Source organism: Linderina pennispora, assembly GCF_002104995.1.
Source record: "Linderina pennispora strain ATCC 12442 chromosome Unknown DL89scaffold_19, whole genome shotgun sequence".
Classification (NCBI taxonomy): Eukaryota; Fungi; Kickxellomycota; class Kickxellomycetes; order Kickxellales; family Kickxellaceae; genus Linderina; species Linderina pennispora.
The window spans coordinates 99,613-112,020 of record NW_024468267.1 but is presented as its reverse complement, the minus strand read 5'-3'; the positions used below and the strand labels follow the sequence as shown (position 1 = coordinate 112,020).

Below are 12,408 nucleotides of genomic sequence, written 5' to 3'. Positions count from 1 at the left end.
GATATGACGAGGATCCAAACCAAGGAAAGAGAGCCCATGGACCACAGCCCGTTTCCTTTATTAGCTGCGGGATGTCAGCGCCTGCACGCACCCTTGAGGGTGCTTTTCCGGCAGGCAGGTTCCATTTAATTACTAGGAATAAAAGAGAAAATTGCCAGTCCGCGCTGACTGGCACTGTAGTCCAATAAGCGCCTGACGTAACAAACTAGGGAGCAGACTGCGGCTACACGAGCTAGAAAATTTGTCCGCCGTGAGAACACCGAATAGCTGCAATCAAGCCGTGGGAATAGCCGAGGAAAAACTTGTCCTACTACTACTACTGATTCTAGGGCAACATACTAACGACCATGCATAGCAGGTTGACAGGCCAGTAGACAAGACACAAAAGAGGGTACACTAGACTCGAGTAGTGGTGGAAGTCCGAGAGGAATATTCTGAACGGGCTCATCCACACGCTGTGCGCACCGAGGTGCGTGCGTGCCAGCGTCAAAACGCTGACAGGTGATACAGCCATCAGGACCAGCAATGTCGCAATCCGCACTGCCTTTGAATGGCTGCCAACCGACCGCGTCAGCAGCAGCGGGAGGCCAGTGGTTACAAACACAACCAATGCCAGACTAAAGTTCATCACCGACAGACTTCCCACGACCACGGCTACGTACAGCTCGACAAGTGCCTTGAGCTGGCGCCAGTCCACACGCGTGTTGTTTTCCTTGAATATAGTCAGAGATATGAAGCACCATGGACGACGACGCCAGAGCCATGGTAAACACGTATGCTGTTGATGTCGTGTGTCGGATCATCGACACAGGTACCACCAACGGCACCAGGAACAGGACGGCGCCCACAGCATGCACCCGCAGAATCGTTGCCATGCTCGTAGGCCAGCGATGTGCGCAAGGAAGCCATAGTATGTGTTGATCCGCGGGATACGTGTGCGCGGGCTCTCGTCGCGCATCGCGTCCAGTGCCCTGCATCCACCATAGGATGCATAGCCTGTACCAGCAGACTGGCCACCATCAGGCCAACCGCCGGGATATAGTCGCCAATCGAGATGTAGCGTCTGTTGGCGGGCAGAATGTAGAAAAAGAACGACTGGTGGAAATGCTCCAGCAGGTTGTTGAGGCTACGCAGCGTCGACTCCAGCGTCCGCCCAAGATTGTGCATCACCCATGGATACGGCATGCGCGGGACTCCAGCTGATTCGTCGATCTTATCGTGCTCATCGACAATGCCTGACAAGGTCAGCGCATCGATGCGGTAGCGAAGGAACGGCGCGTGTACGCCGACCGAAGACCCGAATGGCCTGGGCCGAAATCTGGCCCAGCAGCAGCTTAGGCAGCGCGGACATAGCCGTCCCACCAGCTCTGGTCATCAACTGTCTTTTGGCCATGGAGGAATCGCTGGCATGCGCTCGATCGACGAGATGGTCTGTACGATGTTGATGAAATCGAGATTCGGCAACTGGCCTGTCTTGCCCTCAAAGTACAGCCCCATGCCCCTGTATTTTGTCGCTGGCGGCAGCTCCAGACTCATAGGCAGCCTGAATAATCCCGCTCCGCACAAACAGGCCGGGCTCCTTGCCGTGGTAAGCGCGCAGCCACTTTTCGATACCAATCTCGCCTGCATCGGTGACTACCAGGATGACGTCTTTGGCCCAGTACACCTGCTCCTGTGCATACTTTGCCATACCCTGCCATCAGCCGCACCGCGTTCAGGTTCGTCTGGTTGTCAGATGTGCGCCAGGACGCCGCAAGCAGCAGTGCTTCAACGCCGTCGCTCCGCGGTGCCCTCAGGATCCCGTGCACGTTGATGCCACGGTGGTTTCCGACGCCCTGGACCTCGTCGTATTCGAATCGGTGGATCTGTGTATCAAGACCCAGATCGTCAAACACCGAGCTGACCGCCTGCGCTTGCCGCTCGCTAACTGTCGTCGATATGCATGTGTGCCAGCATCGCGCCTGTCAATCTGGCTCATCGCCTGCGTGTCGCTTTGGGAGCCGAACCCGGTGTCGGCTTGTGCTGGCATCATGGCGTTCTCTGAAAAGTACGCTCGACGCGCCATATTCTCCAGCGGCAGCGCCAGAAGCCAGAGAAGCCCGACGAGCAGCAGCGGGTAGCTCAGGTATTGGCTGTACCGCCGCGCGAATGTCAGTAGCGGTGAGCCCTTCTCACCCTGACCCGATAATACAAGTCCCATTGGAAGCTGGCGGTAGATTGTGTATGCGTGTGAGAGGATTGAAAAGGCAGAATGCGGAATGGCAAGCAAGCAAGAAAAGCGTGTTTGTTTTGTTAACCAGCCAGCGAGGAGCTGAGAATGTGGCCATCACCGCTGATCAGCAGTCGCATAATTTCCAGATCACTGATCGTGGGCTGCCGTATATTGGCTGGAAATATTCAAAGCATGTCTGCGGGGGGAGGCTGATGTGGAGAGCGGCAGGCAGGGCTATAGCCTGTTGTCTAGCCACACCTATGCGATCATGTCTAGAGCACTGGTCGCGTGCTCAAGTCCCCTGGAGAGAGACACTGAGCAGCATAAACGGCAACGCATCAGCCTCTAGCTTCTTCTGATTCTCTCGATGCTCCTGTACTGACGTTCTCGCTGCTGTTTCCTCTGTAACACCATTGTCTATATACCTATCCGCAAACAGCATGTCTGCATTACCCAGCAACACATCCCAAATCATTCACAGCAGCCCTATCGAGGAAAAGGGCATACAGCCGCCTGGGATGCCCGACTATGGCGGCTTCCCCTACGGCCAAGATGTAGGCATGCCTGGTCAGATCCAGATCATCGCACCACCTCCTCAGTTCCGTCGCTTCGGCAATGCTGCAGCCCTGGGCCTGATCACCTTCGGCATATGCACTGTCCAGGAGTCAATGATGGTAGCAGGGAATGTCGGTAGGATACGGCCGCGGTACACGCGGCATGACTGGCCAGGCCATTGCTGTTGCCGGCATTGCGCAGCTCTTTGCAGGGCTCTGGCAGATCGCCAACGGCGACACGTTCGAAGGCGCTGCGTTCTCTTCATTTGGCTCGTCGTGGCTTGCCAAAGGCCTTGGCATGGTGCCAGGGATCGGCGTCATCGACTACCAGGCCAATGAGTCGCCGCGGGTTGCGCGTCGCCAGAATGGTATCGTTGGGCTTGCATGGAGCATCTGGGTGCTAATTTTGCTGGCAGGCAACGTCAAATCGCACTTTGTCAATATTCTCATGTTTGTGACGTTGAATCTGCAGCTGGACTTTGGCTGTGCGGGCACATGGACCAACAACGAGAGAATCACCAAGGCGGGCGGGTGGTTTGGGTTCTTCTGCGGATTGACAGCCATGTACAATGCGGCTTCCATCCTGCTCAACGAGGAGAACTTTTGGTGCAATGTGCCGGTGGGCAACTGGTATAACCCAGACACAAAGCTGGACGAGGAGGCTGAGGCAGGGTTCTGACAAGCACGGTTCGCGTAATATCGCATCTTCCACTCTCACCTCAGCTATTTGTCAATACACATTCCAATCGTCGCGGACCAGGCTCTAGCATCGGCGGCCACATGGCTACCCCCACCCACAATGCGGCATACGACGATATTGTTCGAGCGCACCCACAAGTCTGGGCGACGTCGGTAATCAGGTGATTCAATTATCGTGCCCGGCCCAGCCGACGAGTTGCGGCGACATGTTTGACACCAGCCTTCCTTGCTCCAAAATATCTTCCTACGATGCTGGCGACACGGAGAATCATCCCCAGAATGCTGCTGCAGAATGTGCGCAGCTATGCAGCCAAGAAACCAAGCCCAGAAATCGCCGAGCTCACACGGTCGTTGCAGCGCAAGCAGCTGGTCCTCGACCACTTTGACATTCCCGGCAAATACCAAAAGTTCTTTACGGGCCGGCTGCGTAAGCGCGAGACCAGGCGCATGGAGCGGCAGCTCGAGGACAACAAGCAGACGGCCGCCGGCGACCTGAAACGGGTCAGTGCAAAATCGGACTCGTTCGACGAGGAGGTGCAAACCCGCCGGCAGCTGGCGCTGCGCAAGCACATTCTGCGGATCCTAGGAGCACCACCTGTCGTCGGACCAGCTGCCTGTTGCGCCAGCTGTCGCTGCTGTATTGGGAGATTACCGATGTGAGTAGAGAGAATGCTGTACTATTTCTGGACACAATCCGCTGTTGCTAATCGATGGATGGGTGCACGATAGGTGATTGTGTCGTTCAACCTGAAAAGCGTTGTGTGCTGCTACAAGATTACTGCCAGCACGAAGGACGAGGGCATCAAGCCGGTAAGTGTTTGCAAGGCGCCGATTTGTGCAACCGTGAAAGTGACGGCATTTTTTCTCACAGACGCTCTGCTTCCCCCGTTGACGTATAGTACCAGATGCGCAAGATCGTCGACGAGTCGACCGAGTACCTCAACGCCGTTGTCAACCAGAGGCTCAAGGCGCCAGTGCGGATCCGGTTCCGGAACAGGCACGCCGACGGCCAAGCTGCTGGAGCAGATCGAGTCGCATGTTGGCTCGGCGCCAGAGCCAGAGCCGCCCGCGGACCAACAGAAATAGGACCAGCACTCCAAAATATGCGCTCATTCTACTGCTTGTGCTTTAATTGGAATTCCCAGGACCTATAAATAAACGGTTCGTTTTGGGAACTGGATCGGCCAGAGGCGCTCAGCCCGCCAGTGAGAATAGCAGCGAATCAGCGGGCAGCTTTGCAAGGTCTTGCGACCATTTGAAAAAACAAAAAGCACGTTTGTCCCTGGTGGTGCTGCTGCCCGGCCTCTTAGTGAATAGACCCAATCATGCAGCGACATTGCATGAGAGCAAAGAGTGCAGCCTGAGCGCAATGCCAGGGGCTGCCAAGGAGAGGAGGAGGAGGAGCCGCCAGATGCGTATAAAAGAGCAGACCCAGCGGGCGTCTGGCTGCTGGTTCCTCTCCCAACTTTTCTCTTCTGTATCTGCATACCAACTTTTCTAACCCCGGCGCTCCCTGCATTCGTCAAGCCTTTCAGCGGAAACCCCTGTAACAACACCAAGCCTCGTCCACTCGCACCAGTCTATTCTTTTTCCTCTTCAACAGGTACGTTATCTGGAGCCCTGTGGGCGCTTGGGCCGTCCCTTGTCCATGTGCTGTAGGAAAGCCACCCAGCGATTGTTCGTTGCTCTTTGGCTATCATCGGCATCCATCTCTTATCAGCCTGGGTGTTGTTTACTCCTGCTGCTCTTGGGGTCAGGGGAGATTTGCTCAATGCGCTCTGGCTCACATACCCGGTGGTGGGTGAGGGCTGCTATCTGGGTCGCAAGGACTGCAATCCGCTTCCCTATTGCACCCACGCTGGTCGCGGGCAGCGGACGGGCAGCACGCTTCCCCAACAATCATTACAGAGACATGCGTGCGCTGATGAAGGGCTCGCACGACCCTCTCCATATCTCTGGGTGGCTTTTTCGTGCTGCTGTATCAGGGCTACATCGCTTGAGCACTTTTTTTACCCACACTCAACCGGAGAGAGCACATATATGCTCGCTTTGTCTTGGTGTTATTGTGGCCCAAAAAACCCCGCTGACTTGCTTCTAGGCCAGTGCGCTCTACGAGTTGAAATGCCTGATGCACATTCTCCAAGCGGCTGCTGACGTCTTTGTGAGGCGTGGTGGTGCTTCCCCCCGTGTCTCACTATACTTGCCCAGCTTCCCCTCGGCGATTTTCTGGCCTGTGGGCAGGTGCCATGTGCGAGCAGCAGCGCTGCAAAGCGCTGTCATTATCACTCCCCACTCAGCGATTTGCTCGTGTGGCCCTTTTCTCTCGGGGCAGTCCGCTCAAGATCGTTTTTACTGGCTGTGCCATGCTGCGAGCACTGTCTGCATGCGCTCAGCTCTGTGGTGGAGACTAGCGCGTATAAAAGGACCGCCAGGCCCCAGTCGATCTTCCTGACTCGCCAGACCCACACATTCCCTAGCACATAGCAGCCCGCACCTCCCCTTTTTCTCTCTTCCTTGTCTATTGCATTTTAGAGTACTTGCTGCTAACTCCACACACCATTTTCTGCTTCTCGTAGACAGCCTCCCTTTTTGAACCATGTGCGGAATCTTTGCCTACCTGTCATACTTTGTTGAGAAGGACCGCAAGTACATCACCGACACTCTGCTCAACGGACTGTCGCGCCTCGAGTACCGCGGGTACGACTCGTCGGGCATTGCCATTGCCGGCGATACCGAGGAGGAGACCGTGATCATCAAGCAGGTCGGCAAGGTGTCGGCCCTCCGTGCGCTGGTCGACTCGCAGGACCTCGACATGAGCAAGACCTACAGCGTGCAGACGTCGATCTCGCACACACGCTGGGCCACGCACGGGCAGCCGTCGCCGGTCAACGCGCACCCGCACCGGTCGAGCCCCGAGAACGAGTTCACGATTGTGCACAACGGCATCATCACCAACTACAAGGAGATCACGACGCTGCTGCGCAACAAGGGCTATGTGTTTGAGACGGACACGGACACGGAGGTGGCAGCCAAGCTGCTCAAGTATGTGTTTGACTCGCAGCGCGGCAACCCGATCAGCTTCCCCGACCTGGCCAAGGCGGTGATCAAGGAGCTGGAGGGCGCCTTTGCGTTCCTGATCAAGAGTGTCCACTACCCAGGCCAGATCATCGCTGCCCGCCGTGGCTCGCCGCTGCTGATCGGAATCAAGACCGCCGAGAGCCTCAATGTCGACTTTGTTGATGTCGAGTTTGCCGAGAGCACCACCAGCGTTGCCGCATCGAGCATCAACGAGGAGAAGGCGCCAGCCTACGCCAAGCGCGCGCAGTCCCGCACCTTCACCCGCGCCGACGGCACCAGCCAGCCGCTCGAGTACTTCCTTGCGTCGGACCCGTCGGCCATCATCGAGCACACGCGGCGCGTGCTGTACCTCGAGGACGAGGACATTGCGCACATCAGCGACAAGGGCGACCTGCACATCTACCGCATGCGGCGTGACGACGGCATGTCGTCGATCCGGTCGATCAAGACGCTGGAGATGGAGCTGGCGGCCATCATGAAGGGCAACTTCCCGCACTTTCATGCTCAAGGAGATCTACGAGCAGCCCGAGTCGGTTGTCAACACCATCCGCGGCCGCGTCGACTTCTCCAAGCACAACGTTGTGCTGGGCGGCCTGCGCAACTACCTGGCCTCGATCCGCCGCTGCCGCCGCATTGTGTTCTGCGCCTGCGGCACCTCGTACAACTCGTGCCTGGCCACGCGCGCCATCTTTGAGGAGCTCACCGAGATCCCCGTGTCGGTCGAGCTGTCGTCCGAGTTCCTGGACCGCAAGTCGCCCATCTTCCGCGACGACGTCTGCGTGTTTGTGTCGCAGTCGGGCGAGACCGCCGACACCATCCTGGCCCTGCGCTACTGCCTGGAGCGCGGCGCCCTGTGCGTCGGCGTCACCAACACCGTCGGCTCGTCGATCTCGCGCGAGACCCACTGCGGTGTCCACATCAACGCGGGCCCCGAGATCGGAGTTGCCTCCACCAAGGCATACACGTCGCAGTACCTGGCGCTGGTCATGATGGCGCTGCAGCTGGGCGAGGACCGCATCTCAATGACCGACCGCCGCCGCGAGATCATCAACGGCCTGCGCGAGCTGCCCAGCCTCGTCAAGGAGGTGCTGGCGCTTGACGAGAGCATCAAGGAGCTGTCCAAGAGCCTGTACCAGCAGAAGAGCATGCTGGTGCTGAGCCGCGGCTTCCAGAGCGCCACCTGCCTCGAGGGCGCTCTGAAGATCAAGGAGCTGTCGTACATCCACTGCGAGGGCATCATGGCCGGCGAGCTCAAGCACGGCCCGCTGGCGCTCATCGACGAGAACATCCCCGTCATCATCATCATGACCAAGGATGCCTACTACCCCAAGGTGCAGAGCGCCTTGCAGCAGGTCCAGGCCCGCAAGGGCAAGCCCATCGTCATTTGCAACTCCGACGACGACAGGATCGACAGCTCGCTGCCCACCATCCGCATCCCCCACACCGTCGACTGCCTGCAGGGCATCCTGTCCATCATCCCCCTGCAGCTGCTGTCGTACCACATGGCCACCCTCAACGGCGTCGATGTCGACTTCCCGCGCAACCTGGCCAAGTCTGTCACTGTCGAGTAGTCCAACATCTTCCACACTATCCAATCTTTCTTCATATGCCTTTATAAACGCTAAATCATTGTCACTGGAAGGGTGCGCTGGACGCTGTGGATGCAATGAACGACTGCTTCAGCCGGCCAGCTCAGCACGTCCAGGCTGATCTCGCCCGGCGCATCCTTGCTTGCCTTCCTTCTTGGCCCTCTCCACATGCGCCATCAGCTTTTCCAGCGCCTCGCGGTAGTCCTGCGCCGTCGGATCGCTGCGTAGCCCGAGAACGGCTCCGTAGTCGCCGAGAAACATTGCCAGCCGCTCATAGATCACGCGCTCGTCAGGCGAGTTGGTGTAGAACTTTGTCAATGTCTCCGCTGCCTGGTACATGAACACCTTCTCCTTGTAGTTCCAGGCAACAATGCAGTGTGGCAATAATAGCAGAGCGACGTGTGACTTCATGGAGTGCAAATGCAATGGAGATATGCGACAGGTATGGATTGTCTCAAACGGCGAGGCGTGCACCTGCTTGTCCTGCATCCTTTTTAATGGGTGGCTTGCTGGTAGTAGGATACTAGCCACCCGCTAAAACATTCTGGTGTCTCGAGTGCTGCCCAGGGTCTTATCCCGCAGTGCGGTGTGGGGGGGGGTCAAACCCACACTGTCTGGTACGGACTCGGGTACTGTGCGGTGTGCAGCGCTTCAGGCACAGGACCATTAGCCTCCAACCTTGCAGTCTGAAAATGGAAAGGGGCGGGTGACGCGTGTCCCATCACCACAAACTGCTTGGCTCTCGGCGTATTCTGCAGCCTGTGCATAGCCAGCAATATCCTCTTTTCGTCACCGCCTTTATTGTTTTCTTTCTCGCACACCATGATTCTAGGATTATTAGCAACGCTCGGCTGGGCTCTGGGCCTGGTGCTGCTGGTGTTTTCGGTGGCCTGCAGTCCTCTACATAATCTCCGAGTGGGCTGAAGAGAGCCCCCGGCAGACGCGCAAAGCAATCCAGGTCTCGGTGTACATCGTCGACGCCCTGCACGCACTGACACTTGTCGACGGCATCAGCTGGTGGCGGGTCCTGGTATCGCTGGCCATCAACCACGTCTACACGCTCAACCTCCAGACGTTCCCGCTCGTCAACCTGGCCAGCCCGGGCTTTTTGGGGAGCTGCATACTGGCCATCGCTAACCATTTCATGTGGTTCTTTTACTTCATCGGGCATTTGGGGTTCCCGTTCGGCCAGGTATGCGCTTTCATGTTCTTCTGCGTCTGGATGGTACCCATCAGCCTGTTCATCTCGCTCATGCCTGTCGAGTCCTCGCTCCCCAACACGCAGGACAGCAAAAAGACCCGCCAGAACATGTTCAAGGCCGTCTTCCAGCGACTCAGGCGTGCAGACGAGCAGATTCTTCATGTAGAGTAAGACAAGAATATAAGACCTGTTTCCCCTTTTCGAGATCCACCCGTGGCCACTCCGGGCCAGCAGCTTGTCTTGCTGCATGTTGTCCTGTGTGTATATGCGTTGGCCGATCCTGCATGCTGTTCCACTCCGCGAAGAGCGCAGATGGTCAAATGACTGCATGGCAGACGCTTCCTCATCTTCCACCGCTGCGGTTTATTTGGCACAAGTGACCTGCCAAAAGAAGAATCAGCTGGGCGGGCTTTCTAAACTGCTCGGAGAAAGCGATACAGCAAGAGAAATCCGCCCCTCCCAATCACCCGTTCGCTCTCCTTGCGCTCGGCCACAAAATCAGCAAGGACAAAAAATCCGGTGGGGGGCAGACACCGCCTGGCGCCATTATTTAAGGCTTCTCGGCTGCTGCTCTCCGCCCTCGCCTCCTTCTCCCCACTCTCCGCTCACCTCCCCTCCACACCTCTTTTCTTTTATTTTTACCAGGCACGCCTTCATTCTAGTTTAATCACTCCTTCTTACGCTTTAACGCACACACACAATGGCGCACCACTCGTACTCTGTCGTGGTTCCTGGAACCGGAAACGATCAACGAAACTCCCACCCGCCGCCACCCGGCAGCGGCCAATGGCCTTATCGACTGTGCAGAGCCCGGAGTCAAGAACATCTACGATGGCCTGCTGCACGGCCTCAAGGTGCGCCCGGACACCAACGCCATGGGCAAGCGTGACGTGGATGGGCACCATCACCGAGGACAAGGTGGTGAAGCACAAGGTCAACGGCGAGATGACCTCGGTTACCAAAAAGTGGAGCTACTTCAAGCTCAGCGACTACAAGTGGATGACATACCGCCAGATCGCCGATTACACCAAGACCCTCGGCTCCGGCTTTCTGCAGCTTGGGCTCAAGTCTGCCAGCCGTGTTGTTGTCTACGCCCCAACCTCGCGCGAGTGGCAGCTGTGCGCGCTCAGTAAGTATCACCACAATCCAGCAGTTTGTTTTTGCTTTATTGTTGAGCCAGCTTGCCGATATTGCGTCAATTCTTTGTCTCTGGCCTGCTGCTTTCAAGGTGCTTTTTGCCTGGAGCTCTATCCGCCAGATCTGGAACTCCCCCTGGCTACAAAAAAGCCTTGGCAGTTTTATTTCTAATGCGTACTTTTCTGCGTTTATAGGCACGTTCTCGCAGTCGATGCAGATTGTCACTGCCTACGACACCCTGGGCGAGGAGGGCGTCCTGCACGCCATGAACGAGTCTGAGGCCGACCTGATCTTCCTCAAGGCCGACCAGATGCCCATCCTGGCCCGCATCATGGATCGCGTCGAAACCGTCAAGCACGTTCGTGTTCTTCCAGGACCTGTACGGCATGCCTAAGGGCTTGCGAGGAGGCCATCGAGAAGGCCAAGGCCAAGTTTGAGGTCAAGTCGCTCGAAGACGTCTATCAGCTCGGCGCCGACAATCTCGCCGAGCTCAACCTGGCGGATCCGGACGAGATTGCCATGGTCATGTACACCAGCGGGAGCACGGGCAAGCCCAAGGGCGTTCTGATCTCCCATGCTAACGTCATGTCCGTTGCCGGCGGAATCCACCAGTTCATCCCGCCCTACCTTGAATATGGCAAGGACGTCATTCTGTCGTACCTGCCGCTGTCGCACGTGCTGGCCTTCTTCGTCGACATGTACTGTCTGTATTCGGGACTTGGCATTGGATACGGCACCCCACGCACCCTCACTGACGACAGCGTCCGCGAATGTCTCGGTGATATCAAGGCGCTGCGGCCAATGGTCATGCTCGGCGTCCCCCAGGTCTGGAACACCATCCGTGCTGGCATGCTGAAGCAGGTCGACCGCAGCAGCTCGCTGATCCGCAAGCTGTTCTACGGATCGGTTGGCCTCAAAAACAAGCTGCGCGACCACCACCTGCCCCACAACTTCCTTGACGACATTGTCTTCAAGAAGACGCGCGAGGCCACCGGCGGCCGCTTGAAGTTTGTTATCACGGGCGGCGCCCCGATCAACAAGAACGTGCAGCGCCTGATGACCGCTGCCCTGTGCCCAATGATCCAGGGCTATGGCATGACCGAGATGAGCGGCCTGGTGTCGGTGCAGCTGCCATCCGACACTACCCTCGGCAACGTCGGCCCCCCAAGCCCTTCTGTCGAGTGCAAGCTTGTCGACGTGCCTGAGGCAAAGTACTTTGCCAAGAACAACCAGGGCGAGGTCTGGCTGCGTGGGCCGTCGGTCTTCAAGGGCTACCTGCACAACGACAAGGAGACCAAGGAGACCATCACCGAGGACGGCTGGGTCAAGACCGGCGATATTGGTGAGTGGACCGAGCGCGGCGAGCTGACCATCATCGACCGCAAGAAGAACCTTGTCAAGCTGGTCACCGGCGAGTACATTGCGCTGGAAGCCCTCGAGGCCACATACAAGAACTCGCTGTTTGTCAACAACATCTGCGTCTACGCTGACTCGCACATGGGCCAGCCGTGCGCTCTTGTCAACATCGACGGCAACCTGATTGCCCAGATGGCCGACGACAACAACATTCCATACCAGAACCCCTCGGAGCTCGCCACCAGTAAGCAGTTTATTGCCGCTGTGCTGTCTGATCTGCAGAGCGTCGCCAAGCACAACCACCTGGCCAAGCAGGAGACCCTTGCTGCTGTCAGCATCGATGCCGAGCTGTGGACCCCTGAGAACGGCATGCTGACTGCTGCCTCCAAACTCAAGCGCACGGATATCGTCCGCCACAACCAGGAGAACATTGATGCCATGGTGGCCAAGCTTACTGTTGACTAAACCCCCTGCTCGCATAGCTACTTTTCTTCTATCTCTAACACACAAACACACCAATCCTTATCCCTTTCTTTTCAACAGCCGTAGCCTCGTTGTGCGTCTGCCACTGTCACAAACTGC

General features: G+C 57.3%; 6 protein-coding genes across 6 annotated transcripts; 4 read left to right on the top strand and 2 right to left on the bottom strand.

Moving 5' to 3' along the window:
• Window positions 1–68: 68 nt before the first annotated feature.
• On the bottom strand, window positions 69–2,654 carry DL89DRAFT_270495 (Gaa1-domain-containing protein; the record flags this gene model as incomplete). The annotated part of the gene is made up of 9 exons (XM_040888734.1): window positions 69–712; window positions 741–944; window positions 982–1,333; window positions 1,363–1,403; window positions 1,438–1,543; window positions 1,569–1,635; window positions 1,667–1,899; window positions 1,929–2,311; window positions 2,526–2,654. 9 exons carry the CDS (start codon window positions 2,652–2,654, stop codon window positions 326–328), a joined length of 1,902 nt encoding a protein of 633 aa, XP_040740015.1. The 3' UTR covers window positions 69–325.
• Window positions 2,655–2,929: 275 nt separating this feature from the next.
• Window positions 2,930–3,445, top strand: DL89DRAFT_227062 (uncharacterized protein; the record flags this gene model as incomplete). The annotated part of the gene is made up of 1 exon (XM_040884839.1): window positions 2,930–3,445. One exon carries the CDS (start codon window positions 2,930–2,932, stop codon window positions 3,443–3,445), a length of 516 nt encoding a protein of 171 aa, XP_040740014.1.
• Window positions 3,446–3,654: 209 nt separating this feature from the next.
• Window positions 3,655–4,637, top strand: DL89DRAFT_270494 (uncharacterized protein). The gene is made up of 5 exons (XM_040888733.1): window positions 3,655–4,062; window positions 4,092–4,121; window positions 4,195–4,275; window positions 4,365–4,415; window positions 4,441–4,637. The coding sequence occupies exons 1-5, from the start codon at window positions 3,745–3,747 to the stop codon at window positions 4,549–4,551; spliced, it is 591 nt and encodes a 196-aa protein (XP_040740013.1). The 5' UTR covers window positions 3,655–3,744; the 3' UTR covers window positions 4,552–4,637.
• Window positions 4,638–6,061: 1,424 nt separating this feature from the next.
• DL89DRAFT_295804 (isomerising glucosamine-fructose-6-phosphate aminotransferase) lies at window positions 6,062–8,114 on the top strand (the record flags this gene model as incomplete). Its single annotated transcript, XM_040890689.1, has 2 exons — window positions 6,062–6,981; window positions 7,025–8,114. 2 exons carry the CDS (start codon window positions 6,062–6,064, stop codon window positions 8,112–8,114), a joined length of 2,010 nt encoding a protein of 669 aa, XP_040740012.1.
• Window positions 8,115–8,222: 108 nt separating this feature from the next.
• On the bottom strand, window positions 8,223–8,543 carry DL89DRAFT_295803 (uncharacterized protein; the record flags this gene model as incomplete). Its single annotated transcript, XM_040890688.1, has 1 exon — window positions 8,223–8,543. One exon carries the CDS (start codon window positions 8,541–8,543, stop codon window positions 8,223–8,225), a length of 321 nt encoding a protein of 106 aa, XP_040740011.1.
• A 411-nt stretch (window positions 8,544–8,954) lies between these two features.
• Window positions 8,955–12,291, top strand: DL89DRAFT_295802 (long-chain-fatty-acid-CoA ligase 1; the record flags this gene model as incomplete). Its single annotated transcript, XM_040890687.1, has 6 exons — window positions 8,955–9,017; window positions 9,049–9,472; window positions 10,114–10,223; window positions 10,252–10,462; window positions 10,665–10,828; window positions 10,876–12,291. The coding sequence occupies 6 exons, from the start codon at window positions 8,955–8,957 to the stop codon at window positions 12,289–12,291; spliced, it is 2,388 nt and encodes a 795-aa protein (XP_040740010.1).
• Window positions 12,292–12,408: the final 117 nt, after the last annotated feature.

Excerpts from the sequence above, each read along its gene's own strand:
- DL89DRAFT_270494 (XM_040888733.1), top strand. The coding sequence starts at position 3,745 with ATGCTGCTGCAGAATGTGCGCAGCTATGCAGCCAAGAAACCAAGCCCA. Across the intron at positions 4,063-4,091 it reads GGATCCTAGGAGCACCACCT|CTGTCGCTGCTGTATTGGGA; the intron begins GTCGTCGGACCA and ends CTGTTGCGCCAG. Across the intron at positions 4,416-4,440 it reads CCGAGTACCTCAACGCCGTT|TGCGGATCCGGTTCCGGAAC; the intron begins GTCAACCAGAGG and ends TCAAGGCGCCAG.